The following is a 24,294-nucleotide window of genomic DNA, read 5'->3' as shown; positions in this document are numbered from 1 at the left end:
GTGAATTCAGTTCCTTCTTAAAGATTCAAGGCTGTGCTGTATCTGTGAAGCCGCTCTGTCTTTGATTCCATACTTTGTTAGACCTGATCACCCTAACTTAAAAAATAAACTTAATCTAAAACAAGCAGGATTGAATAAATTGACAGATAAGAGGTTGAGTAAGGTTTTGGTTTCCTTAAAGGTCCCATGACATGGCCATTTCTACTGATCATAATTCCATTGTTGAGGTATACTAGAATAGATTTACATTGTTCAATTTTCCAAACTCACATTGGTTTCTCATACAGCATCTCTGTATAGCATGTGTATTCACTCTCTGTCCTAAACGGCTTGTTGGAGCTCCTGCCCCCCCTCCCTGTGAGCCCACTGTGCTCTGATTGGTCAGCTCGCCCACTCTGTTCTGATGAGTCCACCACCGTTACAGCGGAACATCAGTGATTATGTGTTACAATGGCGTTAGCAACCAGAAAATGACACCAGCAATGACAAACAGATGAGAATGCTGCGTGGGGTCTGGGTGCCGTGTTGGCTGTGAGTTTGTGTGTGTACTCAGGCTGAGTTCAGGCTGAGAAATCCGCGGAGCCGCAGCTGAGAAAAGATAAGCCTGAGTGGGTGTGTGTGTGTGTGAGGAGCTCCACGGATTGGTCCATTTGGACCTGGGCATGGTTACGTCACTATACTCAGGAAGAAAAAAATGGAAAAAGAAACATTTCCAACGAGGCGTTCTGGGGCAGCATAGACAGGTCTTTTCTGTGTTAGAGTTTTACTCTAAGCTACATAACACACAAGGTAATAACCGGAAAAGCATGACATGGGACCTTTAAAGTTTCCTCAGTTTACAGCCTACAACCGCAACCTTACATATTGTGCTGGTAAAATTCATTGTATAAAAGTTACTTCTTGCTAGTTTCCAAACAATACCCCTTTTTTACTGGGTTACAGACCACATTTCCTCTCACAGTCTTATATAATGTCCCTCTCTTTGTCATCTCTCCCCTCCTCTGCTGTGTCTGTTCTCTTAGCGTACCAATTAAGGGTTTGCCAGCCTCCTCCAGAGGTGCCCAACGCTGACATACTGATGGAAGACGGGGAGTTGGAGATAGGTGAGTATGTCTGTCTTCCTGCGAAGCCTCTAGACATGTCAATTTGATGGAGGAAGCAAAGTTAAGACTTGTAACTTTCCAGCCCCAATATCATCTTTTCATAAAGGGTATCCAACCTTACATCTGATACTCATTAACTGAACACAGTGAATACATCATGCAACACTTAATGTATATCTACTTCAAAATTGAGTTTTGACACCACAGCACACATAATGATACACTTTGAAGTCTTTGAATCCTTTTCTTGAGTAAATATAGCAGTAGCCCTGCAATAGAAATATGCCAGTGTAAGTGAAAGTCATACATACATTTACTCTTACAAAAGTACATAAGCATTATTGGCTACATTTACTCAAAGTATCAAAACTACAGTAATAACCCGAGAAAATGTCACTCACTTTTATATCATTATATTGATGTGTAGGCAATATTTAACAGTTATAGTTGTAATTTGTTGTAACAAAGCATAATTTTTATGATATTATATATATGTTTTGTATGTAAAACTTTAATTGAAATCTAAAACCTGATTTAAAATAAATATATTTCTAATAATATATTATAAATATATATAATAATAATTTCCTCTCATATTCTATCGAAGTAGAGGAATTTGCTCTCTTATAATTGATCTTTTATATCCATTTTGCGCGTTCAGGTGACATCATCAGGTACAGATGCCAGCCTGGATTCTCATTGGTCGGCAGTGAGATTCTAACTTGTCGCCTTGGAGAAAGACTACAGATGGATGCAGCTCCTCCAACATGCCAAGGTAGGTGTGTGTGTGTGTGTGTGTGTGTGTGTGTGTGTGTGTGTGTGTGTGTGTGTGTGTGTGTGTGTGTGTGTGTGTGTGTGTGTGTGTGTGTGTGTGTGTGTGTGTGTGTGTGTGTGTGTGTGTGTGTGTGTGTGTGTGTGTGTGTGTGTGTGTGTGTGTGTGTGTGTGTGTTTGTGTGTGTGTAAACAATAAACAAATGTTGAATACGTTGAAACTAACAAGAATAGTGCATTCTTATCTAACCATTGTTCTCCATTTATGTTCCGTCTACAGTCCAATGCCCTGCTCATGATGTCCGGTACGACTCGTCGGGGGTCATCTTGAGTCCTGGTTGGCCAGAAAGCTACCCTAACCTCCAGATGTGTTCATGGAGCATCACAGTAGAAAAAGGATACAATGTCACCATCACCTTTGAAGGTTTCCACACTGAGAAAGAGTTTGACGTGTTGGAGATCTTTGACGGTAAACAAATACAAAACAAACTGACATAAAGTATAATAGTGTTAATGTGATCACCATTGGAACACTGGAGAGTAATAGCCACACATATACAGTACCACAATAGAACAAAACACAGTTGAATTTTACTATTTCATTTGTTTCTCCTTATTTCTCTCACTCCTCTTCTTCCTCTCTTTCTCTCTTCTTCTCTCTCAGGTCCAACGGCCAACAGTCCCACTCTGGCGACACTGAGCGGCGACCTTCCTACGCCCTTCAACCTCACGACCTCCGGCCACCAGTTCCTGGTCCGCTGGTCTTCAGACCACGGCACGAACAAGAAAGGCTTCAAAATTCGCTATGTTGGTGAGTACCAAAGTATGTATCCCAACTTTATTTTACTACTACTTTATATCATGATAGTGCATGGAAATAAACATAGAGACAGACAGAAAGACAGAGAGACATTGTGAGTAATGGAGCACTTGGAGGAGTTTGTAAACCCTCTAAGTAGTGTTAATTTCGTTGACTAAAACTATGACGAAATATGTTCGTCAACGACCTTTTTTTCCATGACTAAAACGAGACGATGACGAGACGGCACCGACGGCAGTAAACAATAACTGTAACGAAATCATCATGCAATATCGTTGACGAAAAGTGACGAGACGAAAATGTAGTTTACTAAATAAAAACTATGCCAAAATCTCTCTTTACTTTCGTTGACGAAAAATGAGGAGACGAAATATTATCAAACATAACGTTACATCTCTGATAGTCAGTTTTTCTCCCAGCAGTTCCATTTCCGGTGCTGCGGCTGGGCAGCAGCTGTGTGTCTGTGCTGCGCGCGGCGGTACATTTGAATTACACCGGGCAGCGACACACTATGAACTGTCAGGAAGACTTGGGTCTAACTCATGGTCTAACTAACCTTATTTAACAGAGAATAAAATGGTAACAACAGGGCTTGGGAGCAGTGGTCGCGTTAACCGAATACCCCCCCGTCAGCGCGAGTGAGTGACGAGTTGTGTACTCGACGGGTAATAATGGATTATGACGGAAATGTTACGATAACACACCTGGTAAAAACACCACAGTTAAGTTTGACTAAAATGACAAATTATTGGTTTTGGCTAGACTAGTTTGACTGAAATGTTCTATATAATCTGATGACTAAAAAAGACTCAACAGTTTTCATTGACAAAAAGTAGACTAAAATAATTAGTTTTCTTTGACTAAAATAATACTAAAATGCTCAGACTTTTAGTCGACTAAATCTTGACTAAAATAGTTACTGTTTTCTTTGACTAAAATAATACTAAAATGCTCAGACTAAATAAAAACAGGATGAAGGTGACTAAATATGACTAAAACTAAAAAGGAAATTTAACACAGGACTAAGACTAAAACTAAATAAAAAAATAGCTGACAAAATTAACATACCTCTAAGTTGTGTCATTATTATAAGTTAATCATAAATGGGACTGTTTCTCAATTTTTCATTTTAGAACAAAGATTGTACAAGAAAGTGGATTAACCTGTTAAGCCGGCGGGGGCTGCAGGCTTTTTTTTCACTAAACTGTGTCTCAGGGCTTCTTAATATTTAACAACCTATCAATGTGTCATACCCACTTAACGGGAAGAAACTCAGCTAACTGACAATATGAACAATTTTTAGTTAAACGAAACACAACTCTAACGCAAAGCCTCTGAATTAGCACTAAGCGAAAAAATGCTAACGCACTTAGCACAGAACTCACGGTAGAAATACTTTATTACTTATCGGATCTGCACAAACAAGATATCAGCTTGCAAGCTGAGATTCCACAGATTCTAGGGGTATAAGTATCATCACTGAGCGATCAAAACTCGTAGCAGAGGAAGCAAACCCAGACATCACACAACGTAGCTTTACGGGACCAAAACGGAAAATAAGTCTTACCGTTGCTGTTTTCTGATCAAAAGTTGTGTTCAATGGCATTAAAACGCTGCTGAAGGTTAATCCAATGTCTCTGTGTCACTTTGAAATGATTACTGATAATCCATCATTCCATTTTTGTCAAAAACGGAGATTTCATATTAGCTGTTATTAGCACTATTAGAGCTACAACCAAGCTTCCGGTTTTGGGCATTCTGGCTATGCATCACTCATTCACCAATGGGTAATGTTTAGATGGATTTTAGGAACTTCCCCTCGATTCTATTGGCTCTAACGGTTCAAAAGAGGTGTCAATCATTCAAATCGACCGAGGGGGGCCAGAGATATGGAAAATGCACCCAAATGACCCCAGAAGTGTTTTTCTTTTGCTAAACCTCTCTAAAAAGGTCAAATGTCACTTGTTTTGCATTAATCTTGATACAGGGTACTTATTATATGTTATAGTTTGGATTCCTAAAGCTTTTAGTCTACTATCCCATCATTCAAGGGTGGTTTTCACTATAAGTAATGTTTTTGTTTTTAGACGGATACTATAATTTAATTTTTTTTACTATGTTCAATCTGAATTTACTTTAAAATAAAAAAAATCTATATTGATTCTGACTTTTCTATATCCAACTCACAGGTTTATCATTGCTTTGAGAAAAAAGATTATTAATTTACCCCTTTTAGAAGTGAAGTTATAGTCATTTGTTCTGGGAATGTCATGTTCGAGCCTGAGACCTGAAAAACAGGCTCAGGGCTTAACAGGTTAAAGGAAAGAAAGTCAATTATTAACTTCATCTTACACATTTGTTTCTTCATCTTCAGCGTACTTTTTGACCTCCCTTCTGTCTGTCTCCTAAAGCATTTAATTGAATCGCATTACGGGTTAGTTGTTAAGTTTTATACATTGAAGGAAAGCTTTATGAGCGCAGATGCTATCTTTGCATTCACACAGTCTTCCACCTGGGCCTGCTAATTGTAGACTGTTGGCTATTAAGCCCCTTCACTTGGGTAATGAGGCTTGAGTGCTTTATTCAAGGGCATCTTTTGGCATTTAAGGAGAGGGGTATTACCTGTTCAGTTTGCTTTTTCACTTAATACCATCTATTCAGTAGGCTGCTTCCTTAACCTTTAAAACACCACTGTTCTGTATGATGAATTATATGCTGAATAATAACAGAAAAGCCTCCTCTGTAACCTTCTGCGGTGGCTGTGATTAATGTGAGCATCTGCAAGGATTGTTAAACACGTGTTGTAGGTTTTCTAATATAGTTTTTTTTGTCTTACACAATCAAACCAGTATTTGAAACTCTCACATTATATTGACCATTCTGTCAAATTAAGACATGTCCCCATTTGTTTTCATTCTGTCTTCTGATTTAAGAAGAAACTTCATCTTTGTAACAAGATAAGCTGGTATTGCATTAGAAAAAAGTCCTTGTGAGATTGAAGCAGCAGTTTAATGCCATCAATCTTAAAATACAGTAAAAGGAAAGAGCCTGGACTGAATCTAATCAGCGGCAGTCAGCTCATCTTGTTGCTTTTCCTGCAGTACATGCTGGCACACCGACTTTTAATGCTGTTTAGAAATATGTTCTGTCAGACAGCTTTAATTAGAAATCACTGACACACTGTAAAAACCATCGCCTAGCATAATCATTTTCATTTTGTATCTTCAATGCAAGGAAAACACAGTAAAAGCAACAAAACTCCCACTAACTCACAAGTTGTCCTTGACCATTTTGATAAGAAAACACCGCACTGATGAGGCTGGGCCAGTGACGGAGCAGAAGGACATAAAACAGGTTTATCACTAATAAATAAGGTCAGTTAAGAACTTATGTTTGGGCCTGTGTCCAATTTGAAGAGTTACAGACCAGGCTACTTGCCACAGTCAACATCTAACTGGGCTCAGGCCCGGATCATCTTTATGGTTTGACTGAGGAGCATAGTGCCCTAAGGGTCTGCTCATCAGAGCTGGCTGATGTGCTTGCTGACATTTTTAACCTGTCACTAGCACAAGCTTTTGTGCCCACCTGCTTCAAGACAACCACCATAGTGCCCCTCCGAAAGAAAAACACTGCCTGAATGACTATCGTCCTGTTGCACTCACCCCAATAGTGTTGAAGTGTTTTGAGAAGATAGTCATGACCCACATCAGGAAGAACATTCCAGACACCTTGGACCCTCTGCAGTTTGCGTACCGTCAGAACCGGTCTACTGACGACGCAATCAACACCGTCATCCACACCAACCTCACACACTTAGAGGGCAAGGATACATATGCAAGACTCCTCTTCATTGACTACAGCTCAGCCTGTAACACGGTCATCCCACACAAACTCTCTGCTAAGCTCCTCACTCTCGGACTGACACCTGCTCTCTGTAACTGGGTGCTGAACTTTCTGTCAGACAGACCCCAGTCAGTCAGAGTTGGCAACCGCACGTCAGGCACTAAAACTGTAAGCACAGGGACCCCCCAGGGCTGCGTGCTGAGTCTCCTGCTTTACACCCTCTTCACACACGACTGTGTGGCCTCCCAAAGCAACACCTGTATCGTCAAGTTTGCAGATGATACGACTGTCATTGGACTGATCACCGGTGGGGCTGAGGCAGCGTACAGAAGAGAGGTGGCTTACCTGGTGACCTGGTGTCAGCACAATAATCTCTCCCTGAATGCAGACAAGACCAAGGAGATGATTATTGATCCACAAAGGAAGAGGGTGCAGCACACACCACTGTGTGAGGTGAGACAGAGGTGGACAGGGTGAAAACCTTTAAATTCCTCGGAACCCACATCAGCGAGGATCTCACCTGGTCTCACAATGCACAACAGAACATTACAAACTCCCAGCAGCGACTGTACTTCCTAAGGAGGCTGAGAAAAGTTGGCATGCCATCCAAAATACTCAGCAACTTCTACAGATGTACAGTTGAGAGCGTCCTTACCAGCTCCATTACAGTCTGATATGGAAACTGCACTGCTCAGGACAGGAAGGCACTCCAGCGTGTGATCAAAACTGCACAGTACATCTCAGGAGCAGCCTTCCCCTCACTTCAGGACAATTACACCACCAGGGTCACCAGGAGAGCACACAACATCATCAGGGACAGTACACACCCCCAGCACAGACTCTTTACTCTCCTGCCATCAGGCAGGCGCTACAGGAGTCTGAAATCCAGGACCACGAGACTGACAAACAGTTTCTACCCACAGGCCATCAGGCTGATGAACATGCTACCCCCCCCCCCCCCCACACACAAACACACACACACTGATTGAACTGTGAGTGGTACACAGACACACTGACACTCACCATTTGCACTACCTACTTTAACAATGCATAGTGCACTTGTTGTCTGCCGTGCAATATTTTATACACTGTGAACCATGTGCAATACAACTATTTATATACTATTTAAATATCTTTTAAACTGCTGCTACTTATGTTATACTGCTACTTATGTGCCCTTTTATGCTGCTGTATCTCTGGACCCCCTGCAGTTTGCCTACAGAGCAAACAGGTCCACAGACGACGCCATAGCCCTCACCCTCCACACTGCCCTCTCACACCTGGACCCGAAGAACAGGAACACATATGTGAGAATGCTGTTCATTGACTACAGTTCAGCATTCAACACCATTGTGCCCTCCAAGCTGGCCATCAAGCTCAGAGACCTCGGGCTCAACAGCGCCCTCTGTGACTGGATCCTGAACTTCCTGACGGGCAGACCCCAGGCAGTGCGGGTGGGAAATATCACATCCTCCACCCTGATTCTCAACACCGGTGCCCCTCAAGGCTGCGTGCTCAGCCCTCTCCTCTACTCCCTGTTCACCCACGACTGCGTGGCCACACACAGCTCCAACACCATCGTGAAGTTTGCTGATGACACGACCGTCATCGGCCAGATCACAGACGATGACGAGACGGCGTACAGAGAGGAGGTCGAAAACCTGACATCTTGGTGCCAGGATAACAACCTCCATCTCAACATCAGCAAAACAAAGGAGCTGATTGTGGACTACAGGAAGCAGCAGGGAGAGGGACACGCCCCCATCGCCATCAATGGGACTACGGTGGAGAGAGTCAAAAGCTTCAGGTTCCTTGGGGTCCACATCACTGAGGACCTGACATGGTCTCTTCACACCACCACCATCACCAAGAAAGCTCGACAGCGGCTCTTCTTCCTCCGCAGGTTGAGGAGGTTCAAAATGGATTCCAGGATACTCTGCAACTTCTACAGGTGCACGATAGAGAGTATCCTCACTGGCAGCATGACGGCCTGGTACGGCAGCTGCACCGACCTCGATCGTAAGGCTTTACAGAGGGTGGTGAAAACTGCACAGCACATCACCAGGACGGAGCTGCCATCCATGGAGGACCTTTACTCCCAGCGGCTCAGGAAGAAATCACTACGGATTATCAAAGACCCCCATCACCCCAGCCACAAACTGTTCTTTCTGTTGCCGTCTGGCAGACGTTACCGCAGCATCCTGGCAAGGACAAGAAGATTCGGAGACAGTTTCTTCCCGCGGGCAGTAAGACTGTTAAAAAATTGAACTGTTGAAACAACATCAAACATTCAACTGCTACTCAGTATTATGTATCTAATACCTAATATATATATATCATTCCAATAACTTGTATATAGACTCATACTGCACTATTCCACATCATAACTTTATTTCATTTTTATAACTATTATTATTTTTGTATTGCTCATGCTCTTATTGTTATTATGTTATGTTATTATGTTGCATTGTTGGAGAAGCCTGTGACATAAGATTTTCAACTGCATAATTACTCTGTAGCTATGTCAGATTGACAATAAAGAACCTTGAACCTTGAACCTTGTTGCCGTGTGCCAAATGTATTTATTTTTATATTCCTGTATTTTACTTGCGTAGGGTTGACTAGCAAAGTAAGATTTTCATTGTACGGTGTAACTGTCTGTTTACTGTGCATATGACAATAATTATCTTGAATCTTGAATCTTGAATAATGAAACTGCTTGTAACCTTTCTTATGAAATACTGACATTGCGCATAAGGAGACAGAGAGAGACAGAGAGGGATAATCTATGAACAAAAGACAAAATATCGGCTTAACTTGTTGCCAAGTTTTTTGCCCGCAGCTACCAATATTGTCTGGGGTAAAGTGAAAATGTTTCTTTGTGGAGGAATATTGCATTTATAGCCATTGATTTGTGGGCAGTGTGTTCGGCAAAGTCTCTGACATCTACTGCAATTCTACTCATTGATTGTTTGATGGAAAAACTCTGCCGGGAGAGACTTATTATTTTTCTTACTTAGCATTCATACAGCTTGTCGGATCCTAATTAGCTGAAACACTTGGGTTTTAAGACGTGCTGGAAAGGTATAATTAACGTTATAAATGGGCTTGTTAATAATTCTGTTCACAGAACTTTTAGTTTAGTTTAGCCCAACACTTGTTTTGAGATAAATTACTTGGAGTGATGACATCCTACTTCATCTAATGTCTGTAAATGCAACGTTTTAAATGCACAATGCCCAATTCAAGCCATAATTGTGATTATAATTTAACAATTTACTCACAAACAAGATACATTTGCATCAGTCCATTATCGCTTGGCCTTCTGTTATGTAGTAAATGAAGTAGTGAGCCATGTTAATAAAATAAAACCATTGCTGATTGTAAGGTCAGCAACATTTAAACCTTTAAAATAAGACTTTGATTACAGAATTGGTAATTGTTATATTAATGCAAACCTGCATTTAGACATCCATTCTGTGTGAATCAGATCATTGATCTGATGGTGCACACATTTGTTTTCATAGTCTGTTAGATTAACAACAAGATTGTTATATGTTAACAGCATAGAACTGTAGTTTTGCCATGGTTGTAGAATAGCACTGTATAATAGGAGTACAAAGTATTTATTTCTTGGTTTCTAACATTCTACTTCCTGTTTTGGTCTGCAGTGAACCTTCCTATGTGAGGTCATTTTGAGGTCTAAGTGTTTTGTTTTGTTTCCTCCTCTCCAGCGCTGTACTGCTCCACCCCAGACTCTCCGCTCCACGGCTCTATCTCCTCTCAGAGCGGCGGCCATATTAACAGCGTGGTACGCTGGGCTTGTGACCGTGGTTACCGTCTCATAGGCAACGCCACAGCAACCTGCCGCCGCACGGCACTCGGCTACCACGCATGGGACTCTCCTGTACCTGCGTGTCAAGGTTTGTTTATATTTCAAGCTAAGTATTTTGTATAAGTGATGTTATATGTAAGGTAATGTGATGTAATCATTTCAAACTATTATAAATATGAGCTTGAAAAGGTGCGAGTAACCTGGAGAAAAGATATACAAATGATTTTTTTAAATGAAGGATTGATGGCAGTCACATTGTCGCCCAATCATTCTGTCATGTTGCCAACCATTTAAGTGGAATGTTAATTGCGCTAATAAAATAATTTGACAGTCAGATCAAATTTCTAATTGACTTGTTAATAAAGTAGCTGTTTGAATTGCCAATACAAATGTATGTTATCTGAGAAAATACAACTAAGTTTATCCATGCTATAAAACCATGAACACTTATTTTCTTCCTTTAAGCAGCTTGTATCCTTTTTGCTCCAAAATTAAAGTACTGCACATTCATATGAGTAGCACATTCAGTGGGTGTGGAAATGCCACATGAAGATGCTTTTGAATGCCGAATATAATTCATATTATTTGGTCATTTAAAACAGAGCAAAACAAAAACACACCCTGTATTTTAATGAAGACTGTTTCGTAACCTTTTATTTTCTTCCTATTTCAAAGGGTATTTTCAGAATATACTAGATGATGTATTTCGAAGACTATTAGAGGAGTTGCACTTGCTATTTTCTTACACCAAACTTCAAATAGTCATAGAAAGGCACAGCTTGTAGCTGGTATTGATAGAAAGTCGAATGAAGGATGAATAGCAGATTGTCGACGCTGTAATTACACGCTGTGGTGCCCCACCAACCAGTCTATTTAAAACCAGTATGGACTGTGGAGCAGCATTTTCTGTAAGATGGATGTGTCTTGTTAGTTGGAACTGAAGATAAAGCATCTCTTGATTGTATTTCTTTAGTTTGATGTAGGGTTGCATATCGTTGACTTTTTTACGATACCAATACCGATACCACTGAACGATACCGATACATATCGTGATACTGAAAACAAATTGAATCATCCCGCAATTACTCCCATGAAGCGCTTTATGATATAGTTAACATGTCAAATGAATATCAAATTCAATTGTGGGACTTGGAAAACACGTTATCTATGAAGAAAACAGATTCTGCAATATCATTTATAACAACCATCAGGCGTGAATAGTACATCTTATCAATGGAAAAAGAAAATAGCACCAGTATATTCAATATTTAACCTGAGATTCGACTGACCAGAGAACACATAAAGGATCATGAGATCTCGGCATTGCACATAAAACAAATAGCATCATTAAAATCAACATTTGCCTGATGAAAGAAAACAAATCCCATCACAGTTCAGTTTTGTGCATTCATCTTCAAGAAGATGAGCATATCTGCTCTCTGGATCCAAACGGGCTCTTTCACAGCATAGGATATCACCTGCTGAACTGAACACTCTCGCTTGGCACGCTGCCTCCCTGAACACAAAGGTACTTGGTTGCCATACGAGACATCATTGGTCGGAGGTTGGATGCGTTGCCACCTTTCCCAGAAATAAACTTCTTGCAGTGGTTACAGACCCCACCATTCAGACCGGCAGTCATATGCAGCCACACTTTAGATTTTCTAAAGTGACTCGTTTGCGGAGTTTCACGGCGAAATTTACATCGTAATTCCGACGGTTTGGGCGCGAGTTTAAGGATATTACTTTTATAAACATTTTTAAAAAGTATCGAAAACCGGATCTGATTTCGGTACGGTATACCGTAGCCGCCAGTAACCGGTATTTCGGTAATACCGGGTACTGGTATGCACCCCTAGTTTGATGGCTTCATTACAGAAAAAACTTGAGGTTGTTTAAACATGTATTATTCACTTTGAATCCCCACAAACAATTTGGACAAGTAGGCTACAAACCTGCTTCCTGACAGACATAAGTGTGTGTTTGTGTGTGTCCCTTCTCATGTTGTGTATTTGTCCTCCCCTAGCTGTTTCATGTGGGGCGCCCAAGGCTCCTCCAAATGGAGGCGTTTTAACAGCCGACTACTCCGTGGGAACAAGAGTTTCCTATTTCTGTAACGACGGGTACAGACTCTCCAGTAAAGAGCTGACGTCAGCCATCTGTCAGCCTGACGGGACGTGGAGCAACCACAACAAGATACCACGGTGTTCTGGTGGGTAACACTTAGATGTCAGTGGAATATTAACACAAATAACAAGTCCTCAAGTGTCATAAATGTTTAAATAGCAATAGCATGAATACAAATGTAAATATGAAACTGCTGTGAGATTAATTGCATCAGTTACAAATAACTTATTCAATCAAAGGTAATTAAATAATCGTGCACTAAGTGAGATACTAGATTGTAAGCAACATATAATTAACATACGCTCTGAGTGGCAGCTATTTTTGGCTAGAACATTGTTATTTAAATGGAGTCATTATTATGCATCTGTTTGATTTTTTACAATGGCTTGGCCCCACTCTCAGCCAGCTTTTTAATATCTGACACAATTTCAAAATGGTAATTGATGGCTGTTGTTTAAATGAGTGTAATTTTCATGTTGTTTCTCGCACTGTCTCTGTAGTGGTGGTGTGTCCCAGCATTGGCTCGTTTTCTTTGGAGCACGGCCGCTGGAGGATAGTCAACGGCTCACACTACGAATACAGAACTCGCATCGTGTTCACTTGCGACCCGGGATACTACAGATTAGGCCCCGCCCACATCCAGTGCCTATCCACTGGCATGTGGAGCTGGAGAAATGAGAGGCCGCACTGCCAGAGTGAGTAAAACAAAAACACTTGACGACTGCAACTGCAATACAACATCAGAAACGAGCCAGCCATCACGCATATTTGAATGAGGATTATTCCAATTATTGAATCAAACTGTATACAGGTATGTGTTTACCCTTAGAACGAAAATACTATAATCAAAGTATAATTAAAAGCTATGATAACAATAGTAGTAAATAAAATAAAAAACACAATTGAGTACAATTTTACAATTGAAGTGATTAAAATATTGTCTATAAAGCATCCTTAAAAAGCCCGGCTCAATAGGTACGTTATAAGTTTATATTTAAAGATTTATATAAAATAATTTCCAAACCTTAACTCATTCAAAATTCAAGATTCAAGATGCTTTATTGTCATATGTGCTGTATAACGGGCAGTTGCAATATACAATGAAACTTTAAGGCTCATCTCTTCACACTTAAATATTTAAAAAACTATACATACTAACTAACATAAAAGATTAAAAAAAGTAAATATGGTGCATGATGTGCCGCATGATCAAATAAAAAATAAATAGGATATATAAACAGCAGGGTAGAGTATGGCGTATAAATATGCATATTAATAAAAATAGATGGACATAAAAGTATTGTGTAAAACAATATAGTGATAGCCAGTGTTTGTTACTCTTGTGTTTTTCCTCTGATCCATTTAGTGCAAAAAATAAAAGCAATCTCTTACACGATTTCTGGAATCTCCTGTGGCCGCCTGGCAACTGATCCAAGCCAAGAAATAGCCGGGCACAAAATCCCTTGTCGAACAATGAATTGTTGTGAAAAATATCAAATATTCAAATATTATATGGGTGAGCTTTAGATCTGCTGGAAGGCGGGTTTAGTTACAAATGAACTGAAAAACAGCTTCTTTCCAAAGCTGCGACACTTCTGAACTAAGACATCTCTCAGACTGACAGGACTGATGTGCTGCCTTCTCAGCAGCATGTCACTCCAACACACTCATTATGTGCAGTTTACCAAACACGCATTCAACACCCAACACTCATGCTGCTAACACTACTGACAACATCTGTTAGTTATGTTCTATTTTCATTTTTATACCTTTTATTTATTATTTTACTTCTATTTACTACTTAGACTCTGCTCCATTTATTGCTGTTTCCTCCTTCTTTGTAAATATGTATAACGTTTTTAATACAATGTTGCACCATGTGTGGCTGTTGTTATTGCAATGTTTTTGCGCTTAATGACAATAATGTTCTTTGGCCTTCCTAGCTTTTTCCCTGTGTTTCTATGATTTGCTAACCAGCTGTTGGCAGTTCATATTTAATAGACGGATAAGAGAAAGATATAAATGTTCAACATCTAAATCATCCACAAATAAGCGTTTCCTTCAGACGCAGAGCATGTTTTCTGATTACTTTATGTACTTCTTAATACAAATAATGAATGTATGAGCCATTAAAACAAAAAATAAATTATGTTTCAATAAATCAAGTGATAACTAACTGTACAAGGAAAACTGCTTTTTCTTACAATCCATTCTCGCCTTGACATTTTTGTCATAAGTTATTTCAAATGTGAGGATTTCTTGACATTTGAATGAATCAATGTTATTTATTTAATGTTCAGAAATGTTTAGGACCCCAATGCAGAGAAGGACACTAGTTCAGTTTGAAGGTGTTTAATAAAGAAAGCAAGGAAAATGCAGTTAATGAAGGCAGGGAGCTGCCTGGTTTGCAGAAAAAGTCCCCGGCAAAAACACAAAAAGTTGCACAAAAAACTGCAATCTGGAAAACACAAGGCTTGGGCTGCAGAGAGGCGCTCTGGATCGTCCAACAACATTCAGTTATCTGGCAGAGTAGTGGAGTGAGGACCAGGCTCTTAAAGTGAAGGTTGATGAGGTGAGTGGGAACAGGTGTGCCTCATCTGCAGCCAGGAGAATACGAGCCACGCCCCCTGCCACACACCAGCCAATCAGAGAGGAAGAACAGAGAAGTGGACAAGAACAAGCACAACAACCAAAAAAACATGCAGAAACATTACAATTTACCTTTATAGAAGTGTGTGACATTTCAGAAATGACTGTTATATTCTTCACCAGCAATTGTGAATTTCCATTGTAGAAAAAAAGTATGTATTCGTTCCAGATCTGTGAGAATCATTGGTAGCATAGTTTCTTGAAAGCAATGTTCTTTACCAACAACTCAAATCAACCTGGTGCGTATTTGGTGCATGAGTGCTTTAAAATTGTTTGTTTCTGCCTATGTGTTTCAGTCATATCCTGCGGAGAGCAGCCATCTCTTCCCAATGGGAAGAAGATCGGTACTCAGACAAGCTTTGGGGCTACAGCCATTTACACCTGTGACGCTGGCTTCATGCTGGTGGGGTCAGCCGTCAGAGAGTGCCTGTCCTCTGGGCTGTGGAGTGGAACAGAAACTAGATGTCTAGGTATGTAACGACAGGAATTAGTAATGTATTCAAACATGTAAGTATGTAGATATATATTAAAGGTCACCTATTATACAAAATCCACTTTTTCATGTCTTTTATACATAAACATGCGTCCCCTCTGTGTAATGAGATTCTGAAAGTTTCAGGAAAAAAGATTCTCTCTCTTTTTGTCCTGATCCATTTATATAAAACCTGTCTGAAAATGAGCTGATCAGATTTTCCCCACTTTATGATGTCATAACGATTTTTTGGCTTGTGTAACCCCCCCCCCACCTTATCACCTGAATCTCCTCCTAGAGCACCATTGTGTTCTTTTTAACCAAATATCTCTCAGAGGGGCGTGGGGAGTGGCTCCTTATTTTCATCTAAAGTAACAGACAGAGAATCAGCACTTTTGAAACAGGGCTGAAACAGAGGGGATTATGGGATGCTACAATGCATGATCTGTTTGGTATTTCGAGCCAAACACTTCTGAGACATGTTTTCTATATATGCGAGACCTATAATATATTGATGAAAAATAGTATAATAGGAGACCTTTAAAGTATATCTAGAAACTGTATTGTATACTTAGACTTCAAATAAAGTCATATTACTGCATGCCTCTCTGAAACACTGACCATTGGAAAGGGGGTTTGAGTTATTTGTTTTCAAGTCAAGATAATGAGGACAGGTATCAAAGGCAGGGTCTGCACAGCTGCTCCGCTCTAACCTCGTCCACCTCCCAAGAAAAAACTATTACGAGCTTCTGCTGTGCACTCACTAAATTCAGTTAGAAAGCTTTTTTTATATATATATATATATATATATATATAAGCCAGAAAAAAACAGCTTATTTATTCTGTCAGTGTGCCAGCGAAAGTTAACATATGCTATGACATGTTGCTGTCACTTCTCCATGAAGCCGCAGTAGAAACAGCGCTTCCCAGAATACTTCACAGGCCGAGGGGGATATGAGATGCAATTTAGAACGGGAAGGTTCATTGAAACTTAACCTAGACTGATGAGGAGGCAAGGTTCTGTCAAAAAATAAATGTATTGAGCCCTAAAAAAGTGCTATAAACAGCATTTTCAGTCAATAACTTTGCCAATTATCCTTTGAACCAAATCTGGCTTTACTGTACTTGTTTTGCTAATTTTAAAGTCGGTGTTGTTGTGTTTCTTATTTCCAATCATCTTTGTAATCAAAGCTGATGCACAAAATATTTTCTATAATTACCCTAATTTGTTCAATCATGAAAAATACAGTTCGTACTAATGTCTATTCCTTATACATAACTTTCTGCAACATTTTCAAGAAAGTAAAAATCGTCTTACTTTAGAAATGCCCTTTAACTTAACAGTAATCAAAATCTCAAAGACAATGTGGGAGGTCAAAGGTTATGCAGAGCAACCTTTTCTCTTCCTGTTCCCTCCCACTCTCCTGGCTGCTTTTGACACTGTTAGCATTTTGCATTGAAGACACAGTTTATCTACTGTAAAGAACAAAATCAATACCCAATCCAAAGTCTCTGAGAATGCATTTACTCCAACATCTTGCATTAGATCTGTGCATCAGTTAGACCTTTGGGAAGAATCCTGTTTGGTTGGCTGTTACCGGTAAAGCCTGATACTTAATAAACACAGAAACATCTTCATTTAAAAGGTAGGTGCTTTCGACAGCAATGACACATCTGTGTAAATGCTGTAAGGGGGCAAATTCCCATCAGAGACTTCAACATAAATGACAGGTTGTCCAATTTATGATAGAACTTCTAATATTTTTATTGAAGATGGACTGCTTGTTGTGCTCCATCTTTGATGTTTCATGGCGTGTGTTTGCTCAGATTCAAATGTTTCATTGACAAGAGAAACAGGTTTCAAGCGGCAATTGCTTCTTTTACAGGCTAGCAAAAATGTTTCAGCAGATGTTTAACATCTTAATGTCCCATATGGAGGCAACAAACTGCCTCCTAAGCCGAGATGATGTTAAACCCACAAGGTTTGTTTAAAACTACAAGGCTTGATTAAATTGTTATGGTTTTTCTGAGATTCTCTCCCTGTAACCCAGATGCATATCATGGTTATAAGCCTGAACATAAAACATCAATGTCATGAAAAACTCTTTAGCCCTAGGTCACATAGGAGATTTGTGAAAAAATCGTAGTGTAAAATTGCACGTTAACGTCAACGTTTTGAAGATTTTCATTTAAATAACGGTCTGTTAATTCACCATCTCTCTATCGCTGAACGGGCCACCCAAAAGGATATTGAGCCTACGGCAAACCGAAATCAAAGCCTTAAGATTTGCAGTGTTAAAAATTGGTTGTCTGTTGCAACATTTTCCAGGAAAAGGCAAGACTGTTTGGATTTCTTTGAAGTGAGATCCAAAAATACATCTACAATTACCCCTCATGATCATAGGTGGCACCTAAGAGAATAATACATGGAAATCTCCAAGATTTTATTCCAATACAAGATTTGTATTATGTCCGTTTTGTGTATCTAAGGTAGATATAGGAGAGACCTGGAAGAATAGAGAAACACATTTATAGATATAGAATCTGAAATAGTTAATAATGACAGAGGCCATTTACAAATAAAAGTGAGTGCTACAACATATTATCTTCGCAGCGACGTTTCTGAGGCAGGTTCAGGGATACCTATATTCTGAGTCGTCTGTATGTCTTTCTGTGTCTTTCAGCCGGTCACTGTGGGATCCCAGAAAGCATTGTGAACGGTCAGGTGATCGGGGAGAACTTTGGTTACCGTGATACAGTCGTGTATCAGTGCCTGCCTGGATTTCGACTAATAGGCTCATCGGTTCGAATCTGTCTCCAAGAAAACCAGTGGTCTGGACAACTGCCTGTCTGTATATGTAAGGAATACACTTATCTGTCTCCTTTACAACCTATGATCTGGTCGGCTTCCTGTCTTTTCAGAAAACTGACATTACAAGTAGTAGAAGAAAGCATTTGTTCAGAAGGAAGCGGTCGACTCAGTGAATAGGAAATCACTCAATCAAGAGTGTATCCTGATCCAGCACGTCATTATAAAAACGCCTGAAGAAAAATATTTGCTGTAGTTCAGTGGTTACACAAACAATGATTTAGGGAGTACTAACAAGAACCAAGCCTTTTGGGTATGTGGGAGTAAGTGTTGATGTGTTGATGTGTGTGACTGTGGTTGATACAAACAATTTCATTTATTGATTTCTGCTTGAAGTGCAAACTCTAAATACAAACTAAAAACACAATGACCGCCTCACAACGCTGTCTTTACAATTGTGATAACATTAAAGCACAGACTTATCCTCATTTTGTATTGAAGATATGTCCAGTAATTAAGCATTGTACATCTTTAACAGAATCACAAAAAGCCAACAGTATACAGAGCAAATATATTGTCTTGTTTTATTCCACATTCTTCGTTGTCCAAACCTGGCCTCAAACTACCGAGAATTTATTTCAACTGCTTACATTTTGGTCGTAGATTCAGCTGTGTGAAATTGGTTTAATAAGTGACATGTGTAACAACATATTCAGTTAAAACAGTGGCTACCTTAACATTGTTTATGGACGCAGCACCAAGGGACTCTGGTCGAGCCGATAAACCCGAGTCCAATTTCACTCGAGGGTGGAAATATCAAATTTTTGTTCAAGAGTGATTCAATATTGAGTTAAGCCAGCATGTGGTTTGTATTTTGAGAAATATCTTCTTTTTTTTTTGTATTCACCAAATAGTCCAGAGGTTTGGCAGATTCACACCAGCAGTCTTATACAAAGGGCCAGAGGGCCAAGCTGCCTTTGTGGTCTGGCTGAGATAAATTGCTAGGCTTGAGGATAAAGCAGACCACTCTGAAATGTCCAGGCTTCTGTGAAAATCTTCTAAAATCGGTGACTTGCTGTGGGCGTCCTGAAGGTTGTTAGGCAGCAACTGGGCACGGGTAAGGTGGCGATGATGAGCCAACTCCAGCCAGCCACAGGCACCTTTTCCCAAAGAGACAGCCCGTTTGTTCACTAAATTAGAACCATGTTTAAAAGATGAAGGTGGTGAAGCAGTGTCAACATTCTGGAGTAGCAGGGGCCTGAAAGGGAGTTTATGTCCTCTAAGAAATAGTTTTGACTATGCCACTTAAAGGACGAGAAGTGTCATCATAGGGACTTTATATCAGAGATAATCTGTTTTTCTGTATGTATTTTTGTTTATGTTTAGGATATGAGTGTGGATCTGGTGTTTCTGTGCTCTGCTGTTTTTATTGTGGTTATTCATGCAGGAGTTATTGAGGGAAATCATTTTACAGCCAAATTATACTGTAATTATGTAGATGAGAGGCTCTTGTTTAGAGGCACAAACACAGAATGATGATGAGACCGTGGTGTGTGTGTGTGTGTGTGTGTGTGTGTGTGTGTGTGTGTGTGTGTGTGTGTGTGTGTGTGTGTGTGTGTGTGTGTGTGTGTGTGTGTGTGTGTGTGTGTGTGTGTGTGTGTGTGTGTGTGTGTGTGTGTGTGTGTGTGTGTGTGTGTGTGTGTGTCTGCAGGGCATGCTGACGGTGTCAAAAACATTTGTATCTTAGGCAGGCAAACAAACGTCTGATTAACTGATCAAGTGAAAATAAGGCCATGGCTTCCTCCCCTTCCTTCCTGTCTGCTCTTCTTGTCGCTATCATCTCTTCTAGTTTCCTTTTTTCTGAAAATGTCTTGGTTTTTTCTCCTTTTCCCAATGCACCTTACTACCCTCCTCGTCTGTGTCTTTCCCTTTTTCGTTCTATGGTCAACCTCCTCTCCTCTCCTTTCTTCTCCTCTCCTCTCCTCTCCTTTAAAGGGGGGGTTGTTTAACTATCTGTTAACACAAACATTAAAACACATTTGTCAGCACAATGAGGACAAGGGACACACACAAACTTCTAAGTATCTCCAGTGAGTGAAGTTAACACAATGAATACTTATGATGCACAATGCCAAACAGAGGTCACTTAATGCTAATGCAGAAGATGCAAGATCTAATATGTTTTTGAAATGCTGTCCCTAAATAGAGATATTTGCTGTGTGTGCTAGATCATCAGGCATCTCGTAATTATTTATGATTTACTCGTAAAAATGGTATTGATATTCGGCCCAAATCTGTGCTTCTTTTAGATTGTTTGTTTTTGCAATACATTACATGGTCTCAGATTTGTATGTCTGCTAGAGATCGTACGTTTGTAGCTTTTCTCTCAAGAGGAGATTTTGCTGAATTTGATGTTCTGAATTTAATAAGAACATCAGCCAATTCGACATGAAAAGTCAACATATGTTGACATTTAAACCAGTGGTCAGCTGCAACTAAATGACATTGAATGCTGAAAAACGTTTGCACCCAGAAACATTCAACCATCATAAAGACTTTATATCTCTATATCGAGGGGAAAAAAGGAATTATTGTGGTGTCCAGCAATGAACAGTAGATGTTACAAAACATATAAATGTTTCTGTAAACGGGGTTTAACACATTTTAAGTTTATTTCCTTTCATGTGATTTAATATCGGTTTTAAAGACATTCATATTAAACACAATGACGCAACCCGACATGCTAATTTTTTATGAGCACTCTCAAAATAGACTTATTTAAATATATTCAAAAATCTGCTTGTTCCATGTTTCCACGGTTCACTCTCTTGTCTTCCCTTTAGCGATCAGCTGTGGCCATCCAGGAAGTCCCATATATGGTCGTACGGTGGGAAACGGCTTCAACCTCAACAACGTGGTCAGCTTTGTGTGTAACCGGGGTTATGAGATGGAGGGGCCCGCGCACGCTCAGTGTCAGGCCAACCGCCAGTGGAGCCACCCGCCCCCAACGTGTAAAGGTGGGGAGAAAAGTTAAGTGTATTCCCCCCTAACCTTATTTATCCCTAACCTTTTATTACCATCCAAACTCTTATGTTTATTTACCCTTTCTGCATTTCCCAAGTTGGCTCTCCCGTGTTTTACCACTGCTCGTTTCATTTCAGCTCATAGACTCTTCATTCTTTATTTCATTTATTGAAGTTTTGAGCTAGATTTATTTCTCTACATCCCTCCTGGCTCCAGCCTCATGAATGGAAATGTCTTGATTTTGCTCACAAGTTCGTACACAAGCTATCAGCGCTCCACCAAGATTACAGAATGAAATGGCAATGAATCGTGTAAAATGTAAAATGCAACCTATTGAAAGCAAACATTACCCTGCATGGGTGCTGGATCCAGAACACACAAACCTGCCATCATCATCAAGTCATTTGCCATATTTACCATTTGAAACACCATCCTTAATTAATCTCCCTTTTTAAGCCCTTTATTATTTCACAGGCAGAAAAAAGGAAGAGAGGGAAGAGAATTGACTCTCCCTGGTTTAAGCCAAATAACACATGCTTTTTTCTCTCTGTGTACTTGTGTGTGTGTGTCCCTGTGTCTCTCTGTGTATAGTGGTCAATTGCTCTGATCCAGGTATCCCAGCCAACTCCATCCGGCAGAGTAAAATAGAGCACGGGAACTTCACCTTTGGCACTGTGGTCTTCTACGACTGTAACCCGGGGTATTACCTGTTTGGATCACCTGTTCTGTCCTGTCAGCCTACTGGACAGTGGGACAAACCTCTGCCCGAATGTATAGGTTAGTTTGATCTGTGTCCTTTTGTCTTTTTAATTTCACAATGAAAAAAGATAGTGAATTGCCTTTGCTAAGCCTGACTGCCCTTAGTCTACTGTTGCTGCACCTGTCACGTATTTAATTATACAGAAGGCACATAATGCAGTTTATAATAATAGCGGAGGCAGAGTAACCTCTCAAAACTCGTAGTTATTTTTGAACCTTGGTTTTTAAGACAGGGGTAAGACAGCAGACTTCTCATTGTTTGGCCATGGAAATAACACTCAGTTACCACCATGGACCGTGGAGCGAATGTTAACCTTTAAACCTGTTTTAATTGGACATATGGACCAGGCACCTGAACAAAATGACTCAAGGTTCTGCCAAAAATGTGGTGGGTTTAAAGTACAAGTCGAGGTGTTGATACTGTATATTTAAACAATGACATTTTGATGAATAATCATTAGTGAACTGGATATGAACAAAGAATAAAAGGGCTAGAACAGTTAGTGAAGTTAAGAAAATGTCACTTTAATTTAATACAGACTTTAAAACAAGTAAAAGACACTTTTGCATTATTCCGATATCCAAAATCGAAATCAATGTCATGAGTTCAATTAAAGATCAGTATATTGCCCTCCCTTCTATGATCCCCCTATTTCTCTGCTATATCCTCCTGGGAACCGAGGGAAAACAGTGTTTTCCAATCTTCTTTATTTTTTATTTCCTACCTATTTAGGGTTAAAAAAACGTGTGTTAGTTTCTAAATCTGTGCTTTGAGACAGCAGTTAATGCAGCTGTGTTTAGTTGAAACTAGCTGTCTATCCTCGGCCTCTCAATCCCTAACTCTCTCTCCCTCTCTTCTGATCTCTAGTTGTGGATTGCGGTCACCCCGGCTCTCCCCCTAACGGTGTGCTGAGTGGAGCTCAGTTTACATTTGGTTCAACGGTCCGATACTCTTGTCTTGGCGGGAGACAGCTGAAAGGAGAATCATCCAGGACTTGTCAGCTCAACGGGATGTGGAGTGCCCCCATGCCCTTCTGCTCTGGTAACCATTTTAATCTCTATTGAATATACCGACTTTGTAGCCCACCCTATCAGAAGGGGGAGATGGATGGATGGGAGATGTAGATGAAAGATGAGACGTCTAAAAACATGTAGACTCAACAGAGTGTGGAGCACTTCATGCAGGCCCAATTTCTTACCCCCTTGCACTCAGTGGAAGGGATAATGGGATGGATGGATGGACAGATAGAGGCTCGGCCTGGCGCGTGAAAAGAGAACATATCAGTCCCTGTCTGTTAAAAGGGTTGTGGAGCATAACCTCCCCCCCCCCCCACCCACATACTGTAAATCCACAGCCATGGACCCTTGGCCATGAGCATTTATTTTCTGGTTGTTCAATTTCAGCTATTTGTAAACCTACTTTTCTTTCTTATGATGTCTCTCAGAAATGAATGTGTTTTCTCTCTTGAGGAGAACTGAAGGATGAGAATACAAATGAACATATGGAGCGGTTCTTTAAATATTAACACGTTTAAATACTTCAGTGTTACCTGAGCAATTTCTTTAGCATAAGATGTAGTGAATCAATTTAAGACAACTTTGTTTACCGTAGTGTAGCCTCCTCCCCCCCCCCCCCCCCCCCCTGCTGGATTTACTGGATTTGCATATATCATCACTTATTGAGCTATATTGTCTATCCAGACAGCAAGCCTCCTTACCTTCCATCTTGTATAAACAAACCGTCTAACTTATATTGTTCTCAGAGGGATGGCTGGAGGCATGATTATGGCTCTCCAGGCTGAGAGGCTTCCAGCTGCTGCTTATATAACAAATTCACTGGAAACTCATTCCAGACGAGTTGACTAAAAACTCATTGTTATTTACAGTTATTGCCTGGGGCATACGCAGGGTGAGCCAGGGTAATGGTGTACATAGCAGTGATTCATGGCTTATACCTGGCAGGTTTGTACCCATGGTAGAAAAGCGACGTCAGCAATTCTGCTTGTTGACTGTTGATAAGCTAATGTTATTTCTAATGTAATGATGTTTCTGACAGCACATTTCAGAGGTAATAATACATGT

General features: G+C 40.2%; 1 protein-coding gene across 1 annotated transcript in view; it reads left to right on the top strand.

Moving 5' to 3' along the window:
- The window catches only part of LOC117478245 (CUB and sushi domain-containing protein 3-like), a 336,058-nt gene that overhangs the window by 293,392 nt on the left and 18,372 nt on the right, over nucleotides 1–24,294 (top strand). The window contains exons 47-58 of the mRNA XM_034125216.1: nucleotides 1,023–1,103; nucleotides 1,765–1,878; nucleotides 2,155–2,343; nucleotides 2,539–2,685; nucleotides 10,272–10,460; nucleotides 12,399–12,584; nucleotides 13,000–13,194; nucleotides 15,445–15,618; nucleotides 18,305–18,478; nucleotides 21,273–21,446; nucleotides 22,045–22,230; nucleotides 23,081–23,254. Coding sequence (XP_033981107.1) covers nucleotides 1,023–1,103; nucleotides 1,765–1,878; nucleotides 2,155–2,343; nucleotides 2,539–2,685; nucleotides 10,272–10,460; nucleotides 12,399–12,584; nucleotides 13,000–13,194; nucleotides 15,445–15,618; nucleotides 18,305–18,478; nucleotides 21,273–21,446; nucleotides 22,045–22,230; nucleotides 23,081–23,254 — 1,983 coding nt within the window. The remainder of the gene's footprint in view (nucleotides 1–1,022; nucleotides 1,104–1,764; nucleotides 1,879–2,154; nucleotides 2,344–2,538; nucleotides 2,686–10,271; nucleotides 10,461–12,398; nucleotides 12,585–12,999; nucleotides 13,195–15,444; nucleotides 15,619–18,304; nucleotides 18,479–21,272; nucleotides 21,447–22,044; nucleotides 22,231–23,080; nucleotides 23,255–24,294) is intronic.

Source organism: Trematomus bernacchii, unplaced genomic scaffold (genome assembly GCF_902827165.1).
Source record: "Trematomus bernacchii unplaced genomic scaffold, fTreBer1.1, whole genome shotgun sequence".
Classification (NCBI taxonomy): Eukaryota; Metazoa; Chordata; class Actinopteri; order Perciformes; family Nototheniidae; genus Trematomus; species Trematomus bernacchii.
The sequence above is the reverse complement of the archived record's forward strand: the minus strand, read 5'-3'. Positions and strand labels throughout refer to the sequence as shown.